A 26,438-nucleotide genomic window follows, 5' to 3' on the forward strand; every position below is an offset into this window, starting at 1 on the left:
TTTTGGTTACTATGGGCTAGAGTTTGCTCTTGATAACGAGTTAATTAAGTATCAAATCTTATTTCCAGTTGGCATTGTGATGCTATTAGGTAGCAACTACTGCTAAAACCATGGAGGCAACTGTAAATCTCCAGTTAGGAGTTTCTGGCTATGGCCAGTGCCGATTTCTACTGCACGGCACCTTTCTGTTTTAAGGTACAATATGACAGCAAACAACAATTTATTCTGGCACAATTTCCTTAGCTATTAAAAAGGGCACCAGCACTTTTGTCTATTCATTCAGACGAGTCCTGTCCCGAAGTTCTACAACAAATGGTCCGATTTGTCAAATCTGGTTCGAATAATTATAAATTTAACAGGGTAAAAAAAAATTTACCTTTTATTTAAACGGGCTCTCTTGCAATATTCCACGACGTCTAGCTCAAAACGATCGCCTGTGCGGTGGGGGGGGGGGTGCAAGAAAACTATCCCTGCTAAAATCCGACTTTCCTTTTTTTAAATAGGAAATTGTTATTTTCTGGTTAATGGTTTTCACCTTGATAAATCCATGGATACTCTAAGGGATTTTGGCCGAAGCTATTATTTTGCGACACAAGATGGCAGTAAAGTACATTCCACATTGGTGCAATCTCTTTTATGATTTGAAAAGGGTGTCATCAATTTTGTTTTCCGCTCAAATTAAACGCTTCCTCGTATCCTACGGGCAGTGGTTAAATACGACTTATTCGTGGTTTCAGTTGTGTAAATTTCACTTTTTCGCTGAAAGCATTGAAGCATTTGAGTCTGTCCAAGAGCAGCTCTCAATTAATGACGATATCATTCGAAGCATAGCTTCTTTTCTAATATATTTTTGTTTCTAATACAGTTTAAAAGTTATTATAAACTGCATAATTGCTTCTGGTGTCCTTGAATTTACACTGGCTTAGATTTAGACATTGCTTAAAATCCTTTGAGGAAAAAATGACAAAACAAAAAAAAAGTCTTTATTCTCAACATATACACATTGTTTGGATGTAGTTGGTAAGGAAAACGAGTTACAATCATGGTGACTAAGGCCAGAAAGGACGATTTGAAATACAATATGACAGAAAATGGTATACTAGCTCATGTTTACAATGAAGCACAAATCTTTTGGCAGACAGGCCATCCATTGACTGACAATACATTAGGAAGGCTTTCTATGGAAAGAAAATTGAAAGGTTCGCTCGAAAATGACTCAAGAATTGAAAAAATGATCCTCGACTCATCTGTATTCAATTTGGACAATTGTGTATGCACCTTTCGTGTAGGTTGCCGTCTAGATTTGAAAGAAATTGCTAAGAGGGGCAACAATCTGTGGCTTCTTAATCGTGGAATTCAGCCTACGCTATTGATGTTCATAAGAAACCCTTTAGCAACAGCTAGAATACATCCTACTGGGTCAGTTTTTGTCTCTGGAAAAATCGATCCAGAAGAGGCGTCCAAAACTTGTAGACGATTTGCCAGGATACTTCAAAGGCTAGGTAATGACTGTTGTTTTGAACGTTTTAAAATTGACAATATCGTTGTGGCTACTAAATTACCCTTTGGTTTGAAGTCCAACAGTATTGCCATTCTACAGGGAGGAATAAAAGATAACAATATGATTATTTATAGCATTGAATCAAAATCAGGAATCTATATAAAAACAAAGAATAAGACAATATCAGTGACAATTCATTTTACTGGATCTATGTCCTTCAAGGCCCGTAAAATAGGACATGTCAAAGATTTCTTTAGAAAGATTCTTCCACACCTAATAGGGTGTCGTAATAATGAAATTCATGTTTAGAATGAATGTATATTAGAACCTAACTGTTCTTAATTCTATTGGTTAATCACATTCGAGGCTTGCCTACATTTGAGCTGCTGACCATCTTGGCCAAACGAAGAGCAGTCGTCCCAGATTTGGGTGGAAGGGGGTCTAAAGAAAGGATTTAACAGAAATTAAAAGTGTTTTTTTTTAAAGAGGGGGCTTTTAATATATTGGGATAAAAGAGGAGCATGCGTAGCTGTGTTGGCCTCTAGTTGCTTGGCGTTGCAGTGATTTGTTAGTAGTAGTAGTAGTAGTAGTAGTAGTAGTAGTAGTAGTAGAGGTACTTGTTAATTATTCAGAACACACTCATGAATTTCGATCTGTAGATCTGTAAAAACTGGTTTCATATTTCATAGCCACAAGACTTATTTAGTTCGACAGAATGCATTAGACTTGTATAATATACTTAAATGTACTTAAATGTACAATTATACTTAAATTGTCTAGGATTGCCCTCATTCTAGGGCCAGAAACTACGTCTGGTTGTTGCCTTAAGCAGACTTTGGGTAACTTGCAGTACTTAATTTTCTTCCTTAACGTATTAAATAAAAAAACAAGTTTTTTTAACTGAAAGTAAGGAGCGACATTAAAACTTAAAACGAACAGAAATTATTCCGTATATGAAAGGGGCTGTCCCGTCCTGAACGCCGCGCTCTTTCCGCTAAAGTTTTTTATTGTTTAAAAAAATAAAGTTGTGAGAAAGTCAAACTTTAGCGTAAAGAGCGAGGCGTTGAGGAGGGGACAGCCCCTTTCATATACGGAATAATTTCTGTTCGTTTTAAGTTTTAATGTCGCTCCTTACTTTCAGTTAAAAAAACTTGTTTTTTTTATTTATTTTTTGAGCGTTTTTGCATAAATGCAGGTTTTGATCTTGGCTCATCGTACATGAATAATTAAAACAAAATTTTCATATTAATTTACTTTTATTTGGTTAAATGGCTTTCTCGAAACTTGTTTCATTTTATTTACGAACGTTTTTATTAGTAATAAATATACGTAAATTACGATTTAACTTACGTAACGAACTTCTATATTCATATATTTTTAATACGTATATTAGGGGGTTCACCCCCCGGTCAATACCCTGCTTTTTAAGCAAAAGTTCGAATTTTGTTCCAATTCTTTAAACATGACCGCTTAATCACAAAGGCAGTTAATTGGAATAAATATCTCTTATGAAAGTACTAAAAAATCTCTGGCTTAAAGAGTGAGGTATTGACTAGGAGGTGAACCCAATCATATATGTAATATTTTCTGTTCGTTTAAAGTTTTGATGTTGCTACTGTTGCAGTTGAAAAACTTGTTTTTTATATATAATTTCTGATCTTTTTTTAAATAATGCTGCGAAGTCCGGCGTCCCCTTCATAGCAATGTCCCATCCCCCATGGAAACTTCCTTTATGGAAATATCCTCCTACATAACCCCCGACCCCAGGCACGTACGCAGGAATTTGTTTCGGAGGGGCAAATTTGTTTCGGGGGGGGCAAATCCTTCAAACCCATTATTCTGTGAGAACAATCAGAAATTTATAGGAAAATGAAAAAAATCGTGAGATTTCGGGGGGGGGGACCAGAGGCTCCCCTTCCTGCGTACGTCCCTGTCCGACCCCTCCCCTCACTACCAGGAAAAATCTCCCCTGAAAACGTCTGTACTGTATACTTCCCAATAACCAATACTATATGTTAACATTGGGTAAAGTTCATAACTTTCAGCCCTCTTCCCGGGAACTTTTGAAATCAGCATTAAAATCCGATTCTTTTGATGTATCTATTTGTATCAAAACTCCGTTTTCTAGAGTTTCGGTTACCATTGAGCCGGGTCCCAATAACCAATACTATATGTTAACATTGGGTAAAGTTCATAACTTTCAACCCTCCTCCTAGGGGCTTCGAGGGATTAAGTCATCCTAAAAGACATGGTCATAATATTTTCGACCATGCTGAACAAAATGGCTATCTCAAAATTTTGATCGGGTGACTTTAGGAAAAAAATGAGCGTGGGAGGGGGCCTAGTTGCCGTCCATTTTTTTTTGGTCACTTAAAAAGGGCACTAGAAATTTTAATTTCTGTTCCAATGAGCCCTCCCACGATATTCTAGGACCACTGGGTCGATACGATCACCCCTGGGGAAAAAAAACAAAAAACAAATAAACACGCATCCGTGATCTTTCTTCTGGCAAAAAATGGAAAATTCCACATTTTTGTAGATAGGAGCTTGAAACCTCTACAGTAGGGTTTTCTGCTACACTGAATATGATGGTGTGATGTTCATTAACGTTTTAAAACTCTAAGGGTGTCTTTTCCTCTTTTTTCGTTAATAAATCAATAATTCTTAGGTGCGTAGGTTTTGATAGGTACAATTAAACTTGATGAAATTTATATTTTTGAAATTAACATAAAAATCTTATTCTTTGGATGTATCTATTGGTATCAAAATTCCGGTTTTTAGAGCTTCGGTTACCATTGAGCCGGGTCGCTCCTTACTTACAGTTCGTTACCACGAACTGTTTGATTGATTTGAATCTATGAAATTATTTACTAACAGCTCATAAGGGAGCAATCACTTTATTTGGTAGCGTAATTGACTGAGACAATTTACTTCTTTCCTACTCAAAAATTCGGAGGAAACGGAGAAAGCAAAAGGAGAAAATGTTGTATTCTGTGTTATAAAATAAACTTTCCTCGAAGGTTTTCTTCGAAATTGATTGGTGCGGTGTTGTGTGTGCCTGAAGTTCCAAGAAGTTTGTCTCTCCTACCCAAACGTCGCCACCGAGAAAAGAAAGGCTTATCGTAAAGCTTATGACTACTGAATATTTCTAATAGAATACACTTAAATAAATAATTAAGGCTCTGGTCTTAGTCCAAATTATCAAATAGGATAATTTCTGCTAATTAGATTAGAAATGTGGGTACTACTATTACAATTTTTATTTAATCAGTCCACGTTTTTCAACTAGAATGCGAGAGTAAATTAAATGCGTCTTAAGGTGAGCTAAGAACTTGGAATAACCTTGATTGATTAGCCACAAATTTATCAGTTCAACTCAAAACAAGGTGTTTTCTAATTATTTCTCTTAACAAGAGCCAGTATTCCTTGGACCTTAGGTAAACTTTAACTTCAAGAGGGAAGACCTTCGATTGGATTTTCTTAGACTGTGGTAAACACTTAAACTCTTAGCTTGACTAGTGACACCTCCCTCCTCCTAGCCTCTTAGTATAGACTTATCAACTAACTTAGCTGTACAGACGGCCGATAAAGAACTGAGGAGGTAAAAGAAAAAGCTAGGAGGGGGATAAACGTCTCCTCTGGATTCAGACTCTATCTTATCAAGGAGGCACACTTGTGCCTCTATAAAGAGGCGACTCACCACAATGTTAAGCGATATCCGGTCCTAGCGGTCGCAGAGAGACAGCGGTGATCACATTTTGTAGCCCAAGCTCCAACTAAAAAACGTGCAAAATTTCACCCCCCTCCGACTTTATCTTCATGGGTAAAAGTGGGCAGGAAGTTTCTACCCTCCGACCGCAGACCCCCTTTAGTGTTGTCCGATTGGGCTGAAATTAAATGGTTAAACATTTCAAGTGCCCGGGAGCTTATCCTCGAAATTTCAGCTCAATCCGATCCTTCCTTCTCTATTTTCCAAAAACCAAATATCAAGTTTTGTGAGGATTTGCTTGCGTCAAAAATAGATAAGGGAGACTAAAATAATATTTCCGTAAGTGTCTCTGTGGTACAATGGTCGCTGTTCCTGACTGTCAGGCGGAAGATCCGGGTTCGATTCCCTGTCAGAGACAATTTTTTATATACTGAATTTAAAGTTTAAAAAAGAAACTCAGTTTCTTTTTTTAAATCCGCTTATCCTCGAAATTTAAGCTCAATCCGATCACTCCTTCCCTGTTTTCCAAAAAACAAATATAGCCACTTAATGTTCATTTCTCTTCTTTTTTTTTATCAGCCACGCCTACAAGCCACAGTTGGCAACAGATACGGGTGAATGAGGACTCATTCGAACCGGAATTTGACCCAGCAGGGCGTTTTGATAGTTTCAGACCGAAAAAATTATCCCTCGAATTTACATTTCCCAATTTCGGCAAAAGGCTTCTTGAAAACACCCTGTCGAGAAAGAAAAGAATGTTACACAATCATCTAACAGTTAGTCAGGCAATAATAAGTAATAAACTGTACAAAAACGTGCAGAAATTATTTGAAAAAAACTACGTTTTCTAAAGAGTTAAAGAGGCTGAGTTACAAGGTCGAACCTTAAAACGTACAAGGATTAGGAGGCACAGTTGGGGGGCTGCCGCCACCCCAAACCCCCCCCTTTTGCAGCCTCTTTTTTTAAGTCCTGTACCCTGCAATCAATTGGTCGTACCAATACGAATGAAACTGTTTCAATGGCATTTTTTTAATATATTCTGAGGATTTGGCAATAATTACTCAGTCTGTTACAGTTATAACTACAAACTTGTCTCTGTGCCAGGTAGTGTTATATACTCAGTGTTATCATGTATCATGGTAAAATAAATGAACCTGAACTGCTAGTTTATTCTGAGTCCTTCATCTGTTCCCTGTTTTTCTTTTCAAAATTGTTAAAGTTCATCACAGTATAGCTTGTTATTGGTTAGGGAAAAATCTCCTGAGGAAACGGAAAATAATAATTCTCAGTAGGGTTTTTAATCAAATAAATGCAATAGGGTGTTCTTATGGTAAAAAATTCAAGCAGACTTTGTTTTTGTTGTAAAACAGTTCTTTGCAAGGGCAAAACGGGGGGGCGGTAGCCCTCATCTATAAATGATGCAATAGTTGTTTTTATGGTAAAAAACTACAGCAAACTTCATTTGTGTTGCAAACCTGTTCTTCGCAAGAGCAAAAGCGGGGGGTGACCTTAAAAAACCTTAACAAAAGAGGCTGAAAAAGCGGGGTGTTTGGGGGACGGCAGCCCCCCAACTGTGCCTCCTAATCCCTGTACGTTTTAAGGTTCGACCTTGTAACTCAGCCTCTTTAACTCTTTAGAAAACGTAGTTTTTTTCAAATAATAGACACTAGAGAACGAAGATAGGAGGTAAACAAAACTTAAGTCTAGGGAATTCCAATTTCTGTGCGTGAGATTTGTAATAAACACTGTGCTTATGTTCCAAGAAACTCTAGACTAAAAAAAGGGGGGCAAAGCTCTTAAAGGTTTCACTCCCTTGTTGAGAGTTACTCCACGATAGCCCCTCGTTATTCTAAGCTCATACATGCGATTTTACGCTTCTGGGAAGGAACTCAATCGAGTTCTTAAGAAAGGAGTTGATCTTAAGATTAGTTAATTTTAGATTTAATTTTATTATAAAAACTATAAAATATTAGTATATATTTTATAAAATATATAAAAACTTATAAAATATTGGTATATGTAGGCTATACCAAACTGAAAATCTCCGGTCTTCTGTTTGTTTTTTAGTAAAGTCCAAATTATCTTCTTGTCTTGAGAAGGCATGGGGGTTGTCAGCCCTATTCATATGAATTTTTACTCATTTTGAGTTCAACTAGGCTATTTATTATAATATATGTTCGTTTTGAATTTCATTTACTAATTGATGGTGATTTGCGGTACTTTTACACTTGAAAGATTATTTGACTTTATTTCTACTTATATTTATTTAGCTTAATGGGGCTCTTTACTTTTCTTTGAAAAACTTGTTTTGTTGAAAACTTTTTTAATTAATTTGGGGTAAAGAGCGATGCGGCTCAATAGTAACCGAAACTCTAAGAAACGGAGTCTTTAACAATAAATACACCAAAAGAATTGAATTTTGATGCTTATTCAAAATATACAAAATTCATCAAGTTGTAAAAAGGAGGAAACACCCCTAGAACTTCAAATTATATAAATGAAAATCACACCATCAGATTCAGCACATCAGACAACCCTACTATAGAGGTTTCAAGCTCCTATATACTCAAATTTGGAATTTGGCATTTTCTTTTAGCCAGAAGAAAGTTTATTTGTTATTGGTTTTTTTTTTCTCCAGGGGTGATCGTATCGAACCAGTTGTCTTAAAAATCGGAAGAGGAATCATTTGATCGAAACCAAAAGTTCTAGTGACCTTTTTAAGTGAACATAAATAGTGCATGGCAGCTAGCCCCTTCCCACGCCCCTTTTTTCCTCAAAGTCACCCGATCAAAATTTTGAGATAACCATTTTGTTCAGCACAGTTGAAAGATCTAATAATTATATGTTTGAGAATGACTTGACCCTCCCCAGTCACCGGGGGAAGGGTTGCAAAGCTATACACTTTGCTCATTGTTTACATATAGTATTGCTATTGGGAAGCATACAGTCGTTTAAGGGGAGGGAGGCAGGATTTTTTGGAGGGGATACTTTGGAAGATATTTACGTGTAGGATTTTTTCGTTGGAAAAGGGAGTTGTCAATGATGGGAAAGCAGGATTTTCTGGTATTATTGATAAAAAGACAAGAAATTAAATAAAAAAATGTATTTTTTCAACTGAAAGTAAAGAGTGATATCAAACTTAAAACGAACAAAAATTATTATGTATGTGAGGAAGCTGCCCCCTCCTCAATACTTCGCTCCTTACGCTAATTTTTTTTTTTAGAACATTAAAGAAAGCTTATTATTCTAATTAAACGACCCTTCTGTTTTAGGATTCCTTCTTAAAGAATTGGGACAAAAAGTCAAACTTTAGCGTAAAGAGCTAGGTATTTAGGAGGAAGCGACCCCCTCAAGGTATTAGGAGGGGGCAACCACGCTGTCATTACTTTTATTCAAGCCACTCTTTGCTTTTGAGGTCACATGCCTTGTCATCCTTTCATACTTTTACATAACGTCATTGCAAATTACATCAAAATGTTTTATGTATCCCGATTTAAGTTTTAATCTGACGTTATTTATAGTTGTAGCCTGCGACGTATGAATTTATTTGCCAACTTGCATATAAAGATGCACTTTTTTTTATCAAAAATAGATTTTATTTTAATCGCAAAAACCCTATGCCTTCCCAAGGCCAGAACACAATTGCACTTTACTGAAAAAATTCAAATGAATGTGCATTGTCAGTTTAATATACATATACTGATAATTAGTAATCAAAATGTTAATATTAATTGATTTATTAAAGTTATAAAAGTAAAAACTTTATATTCTTTTCAGTAAAGTGCAAATTTTGTTCTGACTTTGGGCCTTGGGTAGATTATTTGATTTTATTTTTACTAATTTTTTGTTTAATGGTGTTCTTTACTTTTCTTTGAAAAACTTATTTGGTGGAAATTTTTTTTTTTAATTAATTTCTGTTCGTTTTATATTAACATAAGCCTTTTCAGGGGAAAAGAAAATAATAGTTTAAACCTTTTCCTTTTTAAGACTTTATAGTTTGGCCTGCTATTTGTATGCTTGAGATAAATTTTCAGCAATTTTTAACAACATACACCCTTTTAAAAATCTGGGCACAAATAGTACTGTTTAATTAAGTTTCATACCTCCTCTGGTTGACCTGAAATGGAAAACTTGATACCATTTGCATAAAAATCTGTTTACTTTCTTTATAGTTTGGATACACTTACAATATTCTGATTTGGTTAAATTTTAAGAGCAGAAGTAGCCCCGAAAGTATGAACATAATACCCTCAGTCGTTCTTGGGATACTCCAGATGCCTTATTGGGAATTAGCATTATCATAGTGCATTCTGATTTAATCTTAAGGCAACATTTAGTTTTTAAACATAATGGGCATATGGGTGGGTAGGCAAATGGAAGGGTGGACGTGGGAGGGGGGGAGTGGAAGGGGGATTAGTTGCCCTCCAACCACTTTCGACTATTAAAAAGGACATCAGCCCTTTCTATTTTCAATCGAATGAGCCCTATGCGAAGTTCCCACGACAACTCCTTCGACACGAAGTGCCCTGGTCTAAATAACAACAACAACCAAAAATAATAAATTAGACCCACATCGATCTTTACTATAAAAATGTCAAGCCTTCCAATCACTTTTGACTATTAAAAAGGGCACTAGGCCTTTCGATTTCCAATCGAATGAGCCCTTTTGGAAACGAAAACGCTTTCTATAAACACCTTATATGCCCCCAGGGCAAAAATTAAAACACTTATCCTAAAGTCTGTTAGGTTGGCTGTCATCCTCTAAGACCGAATTTTCAGAACTTTCAACTACGTTAAACAACATGGCTATCTCAAAATTTTGATTGGATGTGCTTGGGGAAATGCTGGGTGTGAGAGGGGAGATAGTTACTCTCCAATTACTTTCAACTATTGAAACTGGCCCTAACCCTTTTGATGTGGTCCACATCGAAAACAAAAACGATGCCATAACTTACAACCTTTGCCCTGGGGACTATGGGGGGTTTTTCATCCTTAAATACATAACTTCCAGAACTTTCAACTACGTTGAACAAAATGGCTATCTCTAAACTTTGATTGAATGTGTTTGGGGAAATGGTAGGCGTGAGAGGGGGGTTAATCAATCTCCAATCACTTTCGACTATTAAAAAGGGCAATTTCAATTTCCAATCAAATGAGCCCCTTTTGAAATTTCTAGAACAACTTTATATATTAAACCCATATGTTTCCAGGGCATAACTTACAACCCTTGCACTGAGGGCTCTGAAGGGGTTATCATCCTATAAGACCTAATTTCTAGAACTTTCGACTACGTTTAACAAAATAGATATCTCAAAATTTTGATTGGATGTGTTTGGGGAAATGGTGGGCGTGATAGGGGGGGGGGGTAGTTGCCCGTCAATCACTTTCGACTATTAAAAAGGCACTAGCCCTTTCAATTTTCAATTGAATGAGCCCTTTTTGATGTCTTTTCAACATTGCTTTCTATAAAAACCTTACATCCCAGGGCATAACTTACAACCCTTGCCCTGAGGGTTGTGGGGGGATGGGTTGTCACCCTCAAAGACCTAATTTCCAAAACTTTTAACTACGTTGAACAAAATGGCTATCTAAAAATTTCGATTGGATGTCTTTTGGGAAAAGGTGGGCGTGAGAGGGGGGTTAGTTGCCCTCAAATCGCTTTTGACTATTAAAATGGCACTAGCCCTTTAAATTTACAATCGAATGAGCCCTTTTTCAAGTTTCTACGACAAAGCTTTCAATAAAAACATTATATGCCCCAAGGGCATAACTTATGACCCTTGCCCTGAAGACCTTGGGGGGGGGAGTATCCTGCTCAAAGGTATAATTTCCTGAACTTTAAACTGCGTGGAACAAAATAGCTATCTAAAAATTTTGATTGGATATGTTTGGGGGAAATGGTGGGTGTGAAAAGGGTGTTAGTTGCCTTCCAATCACTTTCGACTGTTTTAAGGGCACTAGCCATTTCAATTTCCAATCGGATGAGCCATCTTTGAAGTTTCTATGACAACACGTTCTATAAAAACCTTGTATGCCCCCAGGGCATAACTTACAACCCTTGCCCTGAGCGCTGTGGGGAAGTGTCCTCCTCAAAAACTGAATTTCTATCTGGAAATCCAAAGCACTGAACAAAATGGCTATCTAAAAATTTTGATTGGATGTGTTTGGGGAAAAGGTCGCCAAGAGAGGAGAGCTAGTTGCCCTCAAATCACTTTCGACTATTAAAAAGGGCACTACACCTTTGAATTTCCAATCGAATGAGTCCTTTTTCAAGTTTCTAAGACAAAGATTTCAATAAAAACTTATATTCCCCCAGGGCATAACTTATAACCCTTGCCCTGAAGACTATGGCGGAGTGTCCTGCTTAAAGGTATAATTTCCTGAACTTTAACTGCGTGGAACAAAATGGCTATCTCAAAATTTTGATGTATGTGTTTGGGGAAATGGTGGGCGTGGAAGGGGTGTTAGCTGCCTTCCAATTCCTTTCGACTATTAAAAAGGGCACTAGCCATTTCAGTTTCTAATCGAATGAGCCCTTTTCGAAGTTTTACGACAAGACGTTCTATAAAAACTTTATATACACCCAGGGCATAACTTAAAACCCTGGTCCTGAGGGCTGTGAGGGGGTTGTCATCCTCAAAGACCTAATTTACAGAACTTAAAACTACGGTGAATAAAATGGCTATCCCAAAATTTTGATTAGACGTGTTTTGGGGAAAAGATGAGCGTGAGAGGGGGGTTAGTTGCCCTCCAATCACTTTCTACTATTAAAAAGGGCACTAGCCCTTTGAATTTTCAATTGAAGGAGCATCTTTTGAAGTTTCTACGACAACACCTTCTATAAAAACCTTATATGCCCCCAGGGCATAACGTACAACCCTTGCCCTGAAGGCTTTGGGGGAGTGTCCTCCTAAACAAAAATTTCTATCGGGAAATCAACTACGCTGAACAAAATGGATATCTCAAAATTATGATTGGATGTATTTGGGGGAATGGTGATTGTGGCGGGGAGGGGCTAGTTGCCCTCCAATCACTTTCGACTATTTAAAAGGGAACTAGCTCTTTGAATTTCCAATCAAATGAGCCTTTTTTGAAGTTTCTACGACAACGCCTTCTATAAAAACCTTATATGCCCCGAGGGCATAACTTACAAACTTTGCCCTGAAGGCTGTGGAGGAGGGTCCTCCTAAAAAACATAATTTCTATCCGGAAATCAACTAAGCTGAACGAAATGGCTATCTCAAAATTTTGATTCGATGTGTTTCGGGAAATGATGGGCGTGGAAGGGGTGTTAGTTGCCTTCAAATCATTTTCGACTATTAAAAAGGACAAAAGCCACTCCAATGTCCAATTTAATAAGCCCTTTACGAAGTTTCTACGACAACTTCTTCGATACGAAGTGCCCTGCTCTAAAGGGAAAAAGTTATAAATGATACATTGTGCCAACATCGTTTTTATATGCCCTCAGGGCATAACTTAAAACCCTTGTCCCGAGGGTTGTGGGAGTTTGTCCTCCTCAAAAACATATTTTCTATCTAGAAATCAACTACGCTGAACAAAACGGCTATTTCAAAATTTTGATTGGATGTGTTTGGGGGAATGACGGGCGTGGGGAGGCTAGTTGCCCCCAATCACTTTCGACTATTTAAAAGGGCAATAGCTGTTTGAAACGCGTTTGCGTACAAAACGCGTAAGAACGCGTTCTATAAAAACTTTATATGTCTTAGGGCATAACTTACAGCCCTTGTCCTGAGGGCTGTGAGGGGGTTGTCATCCTCAAAAACATAATTTACAGAACTTAACACTACGTTTAATAAAATGGCTATCTCAAAATTTTGATTGGATCACTTTCGACAATTTAAAAGGGCACTAGCCCTTTGAAACGCGTTCGCTATGCCCCCAGGGCACAACTTACAACCCTTGTCCTGAGGGCTGTGAGGGGGTTGTCATCCTCAAAGACATAATTTACAGAACTTAAAACTACGTTGAATAAAATGACTATCTAAAAATTTTGATTGGATGTGTTTTAGGGAAAAGTTGGGCGTGAGAAAGGGGGTTAGTTGCCCTCCAATCACTTTCGACTATTAAAAAGGTTATTAGCCCTTTGAATTTCCAATCGATTGAGAATTTTTTTAACTTTCTACGACAACGCCTTCTATAAAAACCTTATATGCCCCCAAGGCATAACTTACAATCCTTGCCCTGAAGGCTGTGGGGGATTCTCCTCCTCAAAAACATAATTTATGTCTAGAAATCAACTATGCTGAACAAAACGGCTATCTCAAAATTTAATTGGATGTGTTGGGGGGACTGGTGGGGGTTGGGGGGAGCTCGTTGCCCTCCAATCCCTTTCGACTATTTAAAAGGGCAATAGCCCTTTGAATTTCCAATCGAATGAGCCTTTTTTGAAGTTTCTACGACAACGTCTTCTATAAAAACCTTATATGCCCCCAGGGCATAACTTACAACCCTTGCCCCAAGGGCTGTGGGGGAGTGTCCTACTCAAAAACATAATTTATATCTGGAAATCAAATAAGCTGGACAAAATGCCTATCTAAAAATTTTGATTGGATTTTTTTTGGGAAATGGTGGGCGTGGAACGAGTGTTAGTTGCCTTCCAATCACTTTCGACTATTAAAAAGGACACAAGCCACTCCAATTTCCAATTGGATGAGCCCTTTTCGAAGTTTCTACGACAACTTCTTCGATACGAAGTGCCCTGCTCTAAAGGAAAAAAAAATAATAAATGATACATTGTGCCAACATCGTTCTTATATGCCCTCAGGGCATAACTTATAACCCTTGCCCTGAGGGTTTTGGTGGAGTTTCCTCTTCAAAAATATATTCTCAATCTAGAAATCAACTACTCTGAACAAAATGGCTATCTCAAAATTTTGATTGGATGTGTTTTGGGGAATGATGGGCGTGGGGGGGGGGGGTAGTTGCCCGCCAATCACTTTTGACTATTAAAAAGGGCACTAGCCCTTTGAATTTCCAATCAAACGAGCCATTTTTTAAGTCTTTACAACAACACCTTCTATAAGAACCTTATTTGCTCCCAGGGCATAACTTAAAACCCTTGCCCCGAGGGTTGTGGGGGAGTGTCCTCCTCAAAACATATTTTCTAGCTGACAATCAACTACACTGAACAAAAAGGCTCTCTCAAAATTTTGATTGGATGTGTTTGGGGGAATGGTGCGTGTTGGGGGGGGGGGGGGGGCTAGTTACCCTCCAATCACTTTCGACTATTAAAAAGGGCACTATCTCTTTGAATTTCCAATCGAATGAGCCTTTTTTAAAGTTTCTACGACAACACCTTCCATGAAAACCTTATATGCCCCCAGGGCATAACTTAAAACCCTTGCTCCTAGGGTTTTGGTTGAGTGTCCTCCTCCAAAACATAATTTCTATCCGGAAATCAACTACGCTGAACAAAATGGCTGTGTCAAAATTTTGATCGTATGTGTTTGGGGGAATGATTGGCGTGGGGGGATAGTTGCCCTCCAATTACTATTGAAAAGGGCACTAGCCAATCCAATTTCCAATCGAATGAGCCCTTTTTGAAGTTACTACGACAACCCCTTCAACACGAAGTACCCAGGTATGGAGGAAAAAAAATAATAGTACATTGTGCCCACATCGTTCTTTACTTAGGCAGCGCGATCGCGCTGCCTATGATTGGAAATTGTTATTCTCCGGTTAATGGTTTTCATCATGATAAATCCATGGATACTCTATGGCATTTCGGCCGAAGATATTATTTTGCGACACAACATGGCAGTAAAGTACATTCCACAGTGGTGCATCTCTTTCGTGATTTGAAAAGGATGTCATCCATTTTGTTTTCCACTCAAATTAAACGCCTCCTCGTATCCTACGGGCAGTGATTAAATACGACCTATTCGTGGTTTCAGTTGTGTGAATTTCACTTTTTCGCTGAAAGCATTGAAGCATTTGTGTTTGTCCTAAAGCAGCTCCTAATTAATGACTATGTCATTCTAAGCATAACTTCTTATCTAATACATTTTTGTTTCTAATACAGTTTAAAAGTTATTATAAACTGCATAATTGCTTCTGTTGTCCTTGAATTTACACTGGCTTAGATTTAGACATTGCTTAAAATCCCTTGAGGAAAAAATAAGTTGGTAATGTAGTTGGTAAGGAAAATGAGTTACAATCATGGTGACTAAAGCCAGAAAGGACGATTTGAATATGACAGGACAACCTGACAGGAAATGGTATACTAGCTCCTGTTTACAATGAAGCTCAAACCTTTTGGCAGACCTTTTGGCCATCCATTGACTGACAATACATAATAGCTAAAATACTTCCTAGTGGGTCAGTTTGGGTATCTGGAAAAATCTATCCGGAAGAGGCATCCAAAACTTGTAGACGATTTGTCAGGATACTTCAAAGGCTAGGTAATGACTGTTATTTTCAACATTTTAAAATTTGAAATATCGTTTTGTCTACTAAATTACCCTTCGGTTTGAAGCCTGACACGGTGGAAGTTAGTTATAAGAATCATGTCCGGTAGTTCAATTAACCATTTTTTATTGTTTTATTATAGTGCGCTATGCCAGTCCGAGTCATGAAATTACTTGGAGTAAAAACGTTGATTGTGACGAATGCTGCCGGTGGATTAAATCCTGATTATAAGGCTGGTGATATTATGGTAATAAGGGACCATGTCAATATCCAAGGTATGGCAGGAGATTCTCCACTCAAAGGAAGAAACGAGGAACGGTAAAATACTCTTGCTTCTTTTTGAGAAGAAAAGGCTTAATCGCAAAAAATTCGCATAATCGCATTCAAGTGGTTCAATGGCTTTCTAATTCAAGTGGTTCAATTCCCCTGTCCCCTCTTTGCAGGCATTGTAATATGAATAATGAAACAATTGACCATTGCCTATTTGAATGTAATATGCTGACGTCTGCACAACATACCTTGCTTTGTAAACTGTTAAAATACATCAAACACCACAAAATCCCACTATCAACCAAGAGCCTAGCCAGCTATACCTGCACACAGAGCGTAGAAATCGACATCTATCATCTTATATTTGAACTCCTAGAGTCGAAAGATCTGCTGAAAGATATCTGAATATATCTAATAAATATGAGGCAATCAAGCCAGTAGCTCTGTAGCCCACAGAGTGAAGCAAAAGGAAAAGGGCTAAATAGTTTTACTGAAAAGCCCGCCTGCATGTTAAATAGAAGAAGATCGCATAAATGGTACTTCGGATAACTTTAATGACTAATCCAAATCCGTAGATTAAATCCAAGGTTAAGCCTGTAACCTTCAGAGTAATCATACAATCCATCTGCACCACCTCTCATAGAAAGCTTATAAAAGCACCTAAAACATTTTTTCGGACTGTGTTTTTTTTCGGACTTCAATTCAAGGGCTGTGAGGGTGGTTGTCATCCTCTAAGACCTAATTTCCAGAACTTTCAACTACGTTGGACAAACTAGCTATCTAAAAAATTTGATTGGATGTGTCTGGGAACGTGATGGATTTGGAGGGGTGTTTGTCTTTCTCCAATAACTTTCAACTATTAAAAAAGGCAATATCACTTTCAATTTCCAATCAAATGAGCCCCTTTGAAGTTTCTACGACAACGCTTTCAATAAAAACCTTATATACCCCCCGGGGATAACTTACAACCCGCGCCCTGAGGGGTGGGAGGGGGGGGGGTTCATCCTCAAAGACCTAATTTCCAAAACTTTCTACTACGGTGAACAAAATGGCTATCTGAAAATTTTGATTGGATGTGTTTAGGGGAACGGTGGGCGTGAAAGTTACCCTCCAATTACTGTCAACTATTAAAAAGGGCACTAGCACTCATAATTTCCAATTGAATGAGCCCCTTTTGAAGTTTGCACGACAACTTTTCAACGACAACGCCTTCTATAAAAACCTTATATGCCCCCAGGGCATAACTTAAAACCCTTGCCCCGAGGGTTGGGGAGGAGTGTCCTCCTCAAAAACATATTTTCTATCTGAAAATCAACTACGCTGAACAAAGTGGCTATCAAAAAATTTTGATTGGATGTTTTTGGGGAAAAGGTGGGCAAGAGAGGGGGGCTAGTTGCTCTCAAATCACTTTCGACAATTAAAAAGGGCACTAGACCTTTGAATTTCCAATCGAATGAGCCCTTTTTCAAGTTTTTACGACAAAGATTTCAATAAAAACTTATCTGCCCCCAGGGAATAACGTATAACGCTTGTTCTGAAGACTTTGGGGGGAGTGTCCTGCTCAAAGGTATAATTTCCTGAACTTTAACTGCGTGGAACACAATGGCTATCTTAAAATTTTGATTGGATGTGTTTGGGGAAATGGTGGGCGTGGAAGGGGTGTTAGTTGCTTTCCAATTACTTTCGACTATTAAAAAGGGCACTAGCCATTTCAATTTTTAATCGAATGATCCCTTTTTGAAGTTTCTACGACAACGCGTTCTATAAAAACTTTATATGCCCCCAGGGCATAACTTACAACCCTTGACCTGAGGGCTGTGAGGGGGTTGTCATCCTCAAAGACCTAATTTACAGAACTTAAAACTAAGTTGAATAAAATGGCTATCACACAATTTTGATTGGATGTGTTTTGGGGAAAGATGGGCGTGAGAGGGGGGTTAGTTTTCCTCCAATTCTTTTCGACTATTAAAAAGGGCACTAGCCCTTAGAATTTCAAATCGAGTGAGCCTTTTTTGAAGTTTCTACGACAACGCCGTCTATAAGAACCTTATATGCCCCCAGGGCATAACTTACAACCCTTTGCCTGAAGGCTGCGGAGGAGTGTCCTCCTCAAAAACATAATTTATATCTGGAAATCAACTACGCTGAACAAAATGGCTATCTCAAAATTTTGATTGGATATGTTTCTGGAAATAGTGGGCGTGGAAGGGGTGCTAGTTGCCCTCCAATCACTTTCGACTATTAAAAAGGGCACAAGCCACTCCAATTTCCAATTGAATGAGCCCTTTTTGAAGTTTCTACGACAACTTCTTCGATACGAAGTGCATTGCTCTAAAGGAAAAAACAATAAATGATACATTGTGCCAACATCGTTCTTATATGCCCTCATGGCATAACTTAAAACCCTTGCCCCGAGGGTTGTGGGGGAGTATCCTCCTCAAAAACATGTTATCTATCTGGAAATCAACTAAGCTGAAAAAAATGGCTATCTCAAATTTTGATTTGATGTGTTTGGGGGAATGATAGGCGTGGGGGGTGCTAGTTGCCCTCCAATCACTTTCGACTATTAAAAAGGGCACTAGCCCTTTGAATTTCCAATCGAATGAGCCATTTTTGAAGTTTCAACGACAACACCTTCTATAAAAACCTTATATGCCCCCAGGGCATAACTTAAAACCCTTGCCCCGAGGGTTGTGGAGGAGTGTTGTCCTCAAAAACACATTTTCTATCTGGAAATCAACTACGCTGAACAAATGGCTATCTCAAAATTTTGATTGGATATGTTTGGGGGAAGGATGGGCATTGGGGGGGGGGCTAGCTACCCCTCAATCACTTTTGACTATTAAAAAGGGCACTAACCACTCCAATTTCCAATCGAATGAGCCCTTTTCGAAGTTTCTACGACAACTCCTTCGATACGAAGTGCCCGGGTATGGAAGAAAAAAAATAATACATTGTGGCAACATCGTTCTTTACTTAGGCAGCGCTATTGCGCTGCCTATGATACTGCTTAGGTAAGTGAAGCTGTCTACTTGATGGATCTTTTCGTTGCTCAATGTCACCTTCGTTTATTCCTAGCCTTAGTGACTTAGTCTTCTTAACATTAATTTTCAAACCTATTCTTGCACCTTGAAATCGCAAAACTTCCATAAGTTCATTCATTTTGCTAACACTTTCATCTAGGATGCAACCTTATTTTCTACCTTAACTGCAGCAGTGTTATTCTCGTACATAGCACTAATCACATTAATTTATTTATCTGGTATACCATATAAGGATAATAACTTCGCTAAAGCTCTTGTATCAGATGAATCTAATAATTGCTCATAATCTATAAAACTGAGGACTAAAGGTGTTTGGATCTTCTCAATTGTTGACCAAGAGTGAAAATTTAGTCAACACATCTTCTACCCTTCCTAAAACCGCACTGTTCTTCTCTTAAAACTTTGTCAATAGCATTTCTAAGTCTGAGAAGTATCATCATACTAAGTAATTTGCTACCTAGAGAAACCAGGCTAGCAAGGGCGCCGGCAGAAAATTTTCCAGGGTGGGGGCAGATGCCAAAATAGCAGTGGTGGTTGGGTGACAGTTTAGGCAGTTTAGGGCACCAAACTACGACTTTACCCCGAAGAGGACGAATTTGCAATCAATTTAAAATCCTGAGAAGCTAATTGATTTAAAAGTATCAATAACTATATTTTAGGCTTCCCAGTTGCAAAAGAAGTAATGCCACACTGTGGTAGCGCTGGATTCAACCAAATTGATTCGCTTTATTGGCAATGAAATTAGGCTATGTTTAATGATCTTAATTGCGTATCAGCTATAATGAGGGGGGAGCGAGTAATTTTTTAGGTGGGGGTAGGGTAGATTCCTAAATTCTAATTGATAAACTGCTTACTCTTGCTGAGGCTTCAGATAAGCGTTGAAAGAGGAAGAGGGGAGTAGGAATTAATTAGAATGTTTCTCTGTACAGCTAGTATGTTACATTCCCATATCTACCAGCACAGAGGTGGAAAAGAGAAAGCAGGTCATCATCAGCCTCGCCATGAAATTTCCTTGGGGTGGCAAATACTGCTAGGAACTTAGTTTCCAGCAATTTTAATTTCAGCAACGTATTTAAAAAAAGATATGTAATGTATTTTTCGATAAGAAAATCCTATTTTAGAGGTTGTGATGGCTTCAGTTATGTAGAAGATCAAAAGTCTCACAGAATTTCCATCCATCCATCCTTTTCATCCAAGCGAAATTCTTTAGTAGTAATATTAACAAGGACTTTTTACCAAAATTGCTATTCATCGCCGATTTTTTAAGCATATTCAAATTTTGTCCAAAATTTAAATTGCAAGTTTAAACGCAGGACGATACTAATCAATGTAAAATTATCGATTTACACATTGTAAAAGCAATTGACCAGGGATTTAAGGGACCGGTACTTTAAGTTATATTTTGGTTAGGCCCGGGTATGATTTAGAAAACAATCAGAAATTAAATAAAAAAAGGAACTTCTCAACTAAAAGCAATGAAGAGATTTGAAACCTATTTGAATATATTATTCTTTGTTGGAAGGGGGCTGTCTCCTCCTTAGCTCCCTACTCTTTACTGTGAATTTTTGCTTTTTTCTAAGTTTTTAGAGAAAATTTACAATTGCAAAAAAAAATTTCAAAGCACTAAAAAACTTTTTAATGAGCAAGGTGTCGAAAAGAAGGCAGCTCCCCTTTTATACAGAATTATTTATGTTTTTTTTTAAATTTTAGATTTGCTCCTTACTTCAGTTGAAAACCCTTTTTTATTCGTTTAATTGCATTTCGTGAAACTGTAAATATTTATGAATACAATAATTTCGGTAAAGCAGAAAAACGAGTAATATTTCAACGATCTCTGTTTGGATTTTGATGGGTAATCAAACAGTTCGTGTTTTTCCGCAGGGGCGATCGTATAGACCCATTGGGCCTAGAATGTCAGGAGAGGACTGATTGTAACAGAAATTAAAAGTTCTAGTGCCCTTTTTAAGTGACAAAAAAAATTGAGGGCAACTAGGCCCCCTCCCACGCCACTTTTTTTCCCAAAATCGTTCAATCAAAATTTTTAGATAGTTTTTTTGTTCAGCACAGTTGAAATGCCCAATAACTATGTCTTTGGAGATAAAATGACCCCCTATTGCCCCTGGGGAAAGTTGATAAAATTCGCCCATTGCTTTATTTGTTATTGGGAAGTACGCAAACATTTTTAGGGAGGGGAGAATAAATTTTCTACTGGGAGAATTTTCAATGGAAAGGATAGTTTCCAATGGGTAAAATTTCCAGAGGAAATTTTATACTGGGTGAATTTGCCAGAATTTATATACGAAATTTCTTTATGTCTTGCTTTCCCTTTACCGATTCGATTTTACGCGTGGAGATGTTAAGTCCGGGGCAAATTTTTGCCAGGATTGAATTGTCCAGAGGATATTTCTTTTGGGAGGGGTATTTTTCCGTAGAAGTGGAGCCAGGTATCCTGGCGTTATTTAAAAAAACAATGAGAAAAAACAAGTTTGTTCGACTGAAAGTAAGGAGCAACATAAATACTTAAAATGAACAGAAATTATTACGTATAAGAAGGGGTTGCCCCCTCCTCAACGTCTCGCTCTTTACGCTAAAGTTTAAATTTTGTCCCAATTCTTTAAAAACGAATCCTGAAACACAAGGGTCGTTTAATTAGAACAAATTTATTTTATTTACTAATAATAACAAAATAAAAGGTATATACACACAACCGCTCGGGGAAGGCTCGAAAAGTCTGATGATAGACGGCTGCAATCCTCTAATTCTCAACTATGGAAAAAAAAACTCAGATAACAAATAATACCAAAATTAGCTGCCCTCTCAAAATTTCTCAAATTTTTCTTTAAATAACCCAATGTGCTCAGCCTCCCGAATGCCAGATGGGATACTATTCCTAATAGCTAGAGCTAAATACCAAATTCCAAACCTGCACGTGTGGTGTCTCGGTACTCATAAACAAAATTATCCGCTTCTCTAATCGCATACCTGTGGAGCGAACGATTTACACGAAAAAAATAAGTAAAAGCTGTAGGACATAGATCATTCCAACAACGATAAGCAAAAACAGCAGCTTGGAAACCCAAATAACGCACTTCATGCACCTATTACAAACCCCTACCATTAAAAAATACCTCTCCATCATCTCTTGGCAGCTTACCAACTATTCGAAATTTGAAAAAATTGGTTTTTTTTTAACATTTAATGCCAAATGGCTCAAAGTTATAAATACAAAAAAAAGACTTTAAAACCTTATCTACTTTCAACAATAAATACTCTACGAATCGACTGGACACAGTTAGGACAGTGTCATACGCAAAAGTTGTAACAAAACACTCGGGTAATTAGAAACGCATTCAGACAACATATACAAGGTACAGGAGTGGTTCTAAGACAGACCCCAGGGGTACACCATACTTCACTTGAAAAGGAGAGGTAAAAATATCATTTAATACAACTTGAAGAGATCTACCACTCAAAAAACTATCAAACCACTTCAGATAGTTACCAAGAGCTCCAAGGAATTGAAGACGTTTGAGTAAAATTTCAAAATCCACTGTATCAAACGCTTTTCTAAAGTCAATAAAAATAGTCAAAGGAATTTCACCACGTTCAAAGCATTTATTCACAGTATCACAGAGGGAATGCACGGCGTCAGACGTCGAGTGACCCTTCCCAAAGCCGAACCGGGTTTCACTTAATATCTCCGTTTTGTTAAGGTAACCATAAAACCTTTCATGAACATTTTTTTCAAATAATTTTGAAAAAAGGGGTAGGATTGATATCGGTCTATAATGTTCGATGTCTAGCTCAGAACCACCCTTTTGACGGGGGGGGGGAGTGACTTTTGGCCTTTTAAGTGCATCAGGAAATTGGCCGGTTTGGAGGGAAAGATTAATTGTGTGGACGAGGCATGGTAGTGAATAACACATTACTGACTTAAAAGTCTTAAGATTAAGCCCATCTGTCCCTGCTGAATTAGATTTGATTCTTTTCACAACCTTCAGAATTTCATCTTTAGTACACGGCTGAAATTCAAAATCACTTCAAGTTACTCTTTAATCAACAAATTTATACTAAAGAAAATCATCATTAGCATTCCTCAATCCTTCCGCCTGTACTTTTTGGCCAAAACTTGAAAAAAACTCATCAAATCTATTAGCCATAATGGTTTAAAAAAAAAAATTTTATAATTGAATAATTGTAAAATTGGGTGGAGCTTATTTCTTAGTTACCAAAATATCATGAATAAATATCAAAGTTCATTTAGTATTATCCTTATTTAAACCCAAATGATTCACAAAGTATCATTTTTTATCTTTTCTTCTCATCGAGGTCACTTTATTGAGTATTATTTTGAATTATTCCAGTTTTTCGGCACATCCACTATTTAATCTACATACAATTACATCTTATCTACATACAATTAATTTCTTAAATACGATAATCTACATATAATATACATACAATTAATTTCTTAAATAAGATAATCTATATACAATTAATTTCTTAAATAAGACGCTTCAAGAATTTCTGTAGTTATCCAGGGCTTTCTGGGCTCATTCTTATGGGGTTTCGAACATTTCACTGGGCGAGTCTTATCATTATAGGCTGTACAATCCCCATCATGTGATCAAATGCACCAGAAGCGTCATCTTTCATATCTAAAATTTCACTAAAATCAGTGCTGCTAACTGTTCACAAAATTTCTGTAAATTCTCTTTTTTTAACGATCGAGTCTTCACTTTTTTTAATTCATTTCTTTTCATTCGGCCACAAGGTACCGTTGCAACAACTGGGAAATGCTCAGAACAAGGGTATAGAACCACGTCAGCATAACTACAGTCCAGATACTTCCAATCAACAAAAATGTGTTCTATGAGAGTTGCTGAATTACGCGGAATACGTTTTGGAATATTCACAAGGGAGAAAAGATCAGGAGCAACCATCCAATTCAAATAATCAAAATTCACTCTATTCAATGAAAGCAGATCATAGTTGAAATCACCAATACAAACAAAATCCAGATCTGCACGAGACACTGCCCGTGTAAGTTGATCAAACCCATGTTCAAATTCTTCCCAGCTAGCACTCGGTGACCTATACACAACACTAATCAAAAGTTTTCTACTTCCCAAACCTAATTCTTTTTTTTAAAGTGCCAAAAATCTGTAGCGTGATGAAAGAGGCGTTGAGGAGGGGGCAATCCCCGTCATATACGCAATAATTCCTATTCGTTTTAAGTTTTAATGTTGCTCCTTACTTTCAGTTGAAAAAAACTTGTTTTTTTTCTGTATTTAATTTAGCTTAGAGACAAACAATTTTCTAAAGGCAATGGAAAAACTATGTCAATTAAAGTAAAGTGTATAAAAATGAAAACAGTAATTACAAAAAAATACACAAAACAATAGCCTACTTACAAAAACTAAGATATAAACACTCAGCATTTGGTTCTGTTTAGCAATGCCGAAGCGTTGGACGTATATATTTTAATCAATATCGACAATTTTGAACTTTGTTATCAATAACCAAAATATTTAATGCCTTCAGACTTAGTAAAAATTAGCGCATTATCAAAGTAGTTTGTTCAGTAAAACATCAGAACTAAGATTCAGAAAATTCAGCAAGAAATTTTTGATTAGTATTTTAAATTTAAATTTGAATGCAAAAGTCCAGTACATTTGACACCTTTATACTTTAAAAATGTAAAAAATAAATCTTTTTTAAATTTAAAAATCGATAAATAACATCACTGCTGAAATAAAACAACTGATAATAAAACACACAAAACGTATCTATTTAGTGGAAAAACACAGAAATTCACAGCGTTCAGTTCAGGGGAAACAGTTCTGAGTATAGTTGCTTTATTTGTTGGTACTCAAGTAGGTTGTAAGGATATAGAATTTTTTGATGAGGAATGTAGAATAAAAAAATTAGAATTGATTAAAGAAATGGAGATTTTGAGGAAAGAGGAAAAAGAGGAAAAAAGGCTTCGACTGGTAACAAGGTTTAAAAATGCTCGCTATTCAAAAAGGTAAGGAGGAGCTGATCCAGTTTTATGAAAAGAGTGATATGCGGTCTTTTTGGAGAAAGATAAAAAAAAGGGGCCTCCATAGCTCAGCCAAAAGTACCTGACCCGAAAACATGGCCTACATACTACAGCGGCGCGGTTCAGGAAGACTATTCGTGTGACTGCTCGTTCAGCGACGAATTATCGAATACAGAGAATGAGACCAGTTTCTCACTGAAAGAACACGATTATGATCTGATAAAACCCGCATCGGGAGAAGAAATCGAAGAATGCATAAGCGCCATGGAAGGTGGATCAGCACCTGGTAGCGATGGAGTCCCAACAAAGATCTTGAAACAATTCCAACTTTTATTTATGTCCATCTTCTTGGTTATTTTCAACTCAGTTCTGGCTTCTGGAGAATGGCCCTCGCCGTGGAAAACATCCTTGATTTTGCCGCTATTCAAAAAGGGAGACCCAGTGGATCACAGTAATTATCGACCGATATCTTTAGTACCTAGTCTTAGCAAAATATTAGAAAGAATACTAGATGCTGGATTAGCTCATTGGTTAGAAAAATATAGGATTTTGAAGGAGGAGCAGGCAGGATTTCGAGATGGATATAATGCTACTGATACTGATAGGGTCTTAGTCCTACAGGCGCTTGTAGAGAAATATGCAAAAGGGAAGAATAGGTTATACGTTGCATTTTTAGATCTAGAAAAGGCCTTGGAAAGTATTGATAGGATTTTCCTGCACTTATAACTGTTAAGGGTAAGCTTATCAAAACTTTTCGTTAGGATTCTAGCTGATATGCATAGAAAGACATTTGGTATAGTTAAAGTTTTAGGGAAGGGATTATCGTCGCCGTTTGAAATTAGAAAAGGAGTAAAACAGGGTAGTAGTATTTCACCTAGGTTGTTTACGTTGTATATAAATGATATTGTTGACCATTTTAAAAAGGTATGGGCCCCTACGGTGTCACTAGGGAACCTGACGTTATCTCTGTTGCTTTTTGCTGATGATGCGGTGTTGATAGGCAAGTCACCAGAGGAGCTCCAAATCTTATTGAGTATATTAGAATATTATTTAGATAGAAAGAAACTAGTGTTGAATATCAAAAAGACTGAGATTGTGCTTTTTAGAGGAATTCGTGTGAATAATGATGATCAAAAAGTAGAATTTTATTATAAAGGTGAAAAAGTAAAAGAGAGCGAAAATTTTAAATATTTGGGAGTAACACTTTCAGCAAAAGCAGGATGGAAAGATCATGTAAAAGAGATGATTAAGAGAGGTAAAGCAGTTTCAGGTACCATTTACGTAATTCAAGGCTTTCAATTATAAAAGATCTAAAAATGCATAAATATGTTTTTAATTCTAAAGTTTTGCCTACTATCCATGACGGAACTGAACTCTGGGGGCATGACCCGGCACCAGAACTGGAATCAATTCAGCTGCAACACTTTAAGAGATTAACTGGTC

General features: G+C 37.3%; 1 protein-coding gene across 2 annotated transcripts in view; it reads left to right on the forward strand.

The window, feature by feature from the left end:
* Window positions 1-26,438, forward strand: part of LOC148947088 (purine nucleoside phosphorylase-like) — a 66,777-nt gene that overhangs the window by 19,187 nt on the left and 21,152 nt on the right. For both annotated transcript variants that reach the window (XM_089096865.1, XM_089096866.1), the window contains one exon: window positions 15,781-15,956. In XM_089096865.1, the coding sequence (XP_088952991.1) occupies window positions 15,781-15,956 (176 nt within the window). The remainder of the gene's footprint in view (window positions 1-15,780; window positions 15,957-26,438) is intronic.

Source organism: Artemia sp. Qi Xiang Cuo, chromosome 11 (genome assembly GCF_049724085.1).
Source record: "Artemia sp. Qi Xiang Cuo chromosome 11, ASM4972408v1, whole genome shotgun sequence".
NCBI classification, from domain to species: Eukaryota; Metazoa; Arthropoda; class Branchiopoda; order Anostraca; family Artemiidae; genus Artemia; species Artemia sp. Qi Xiang Cuo.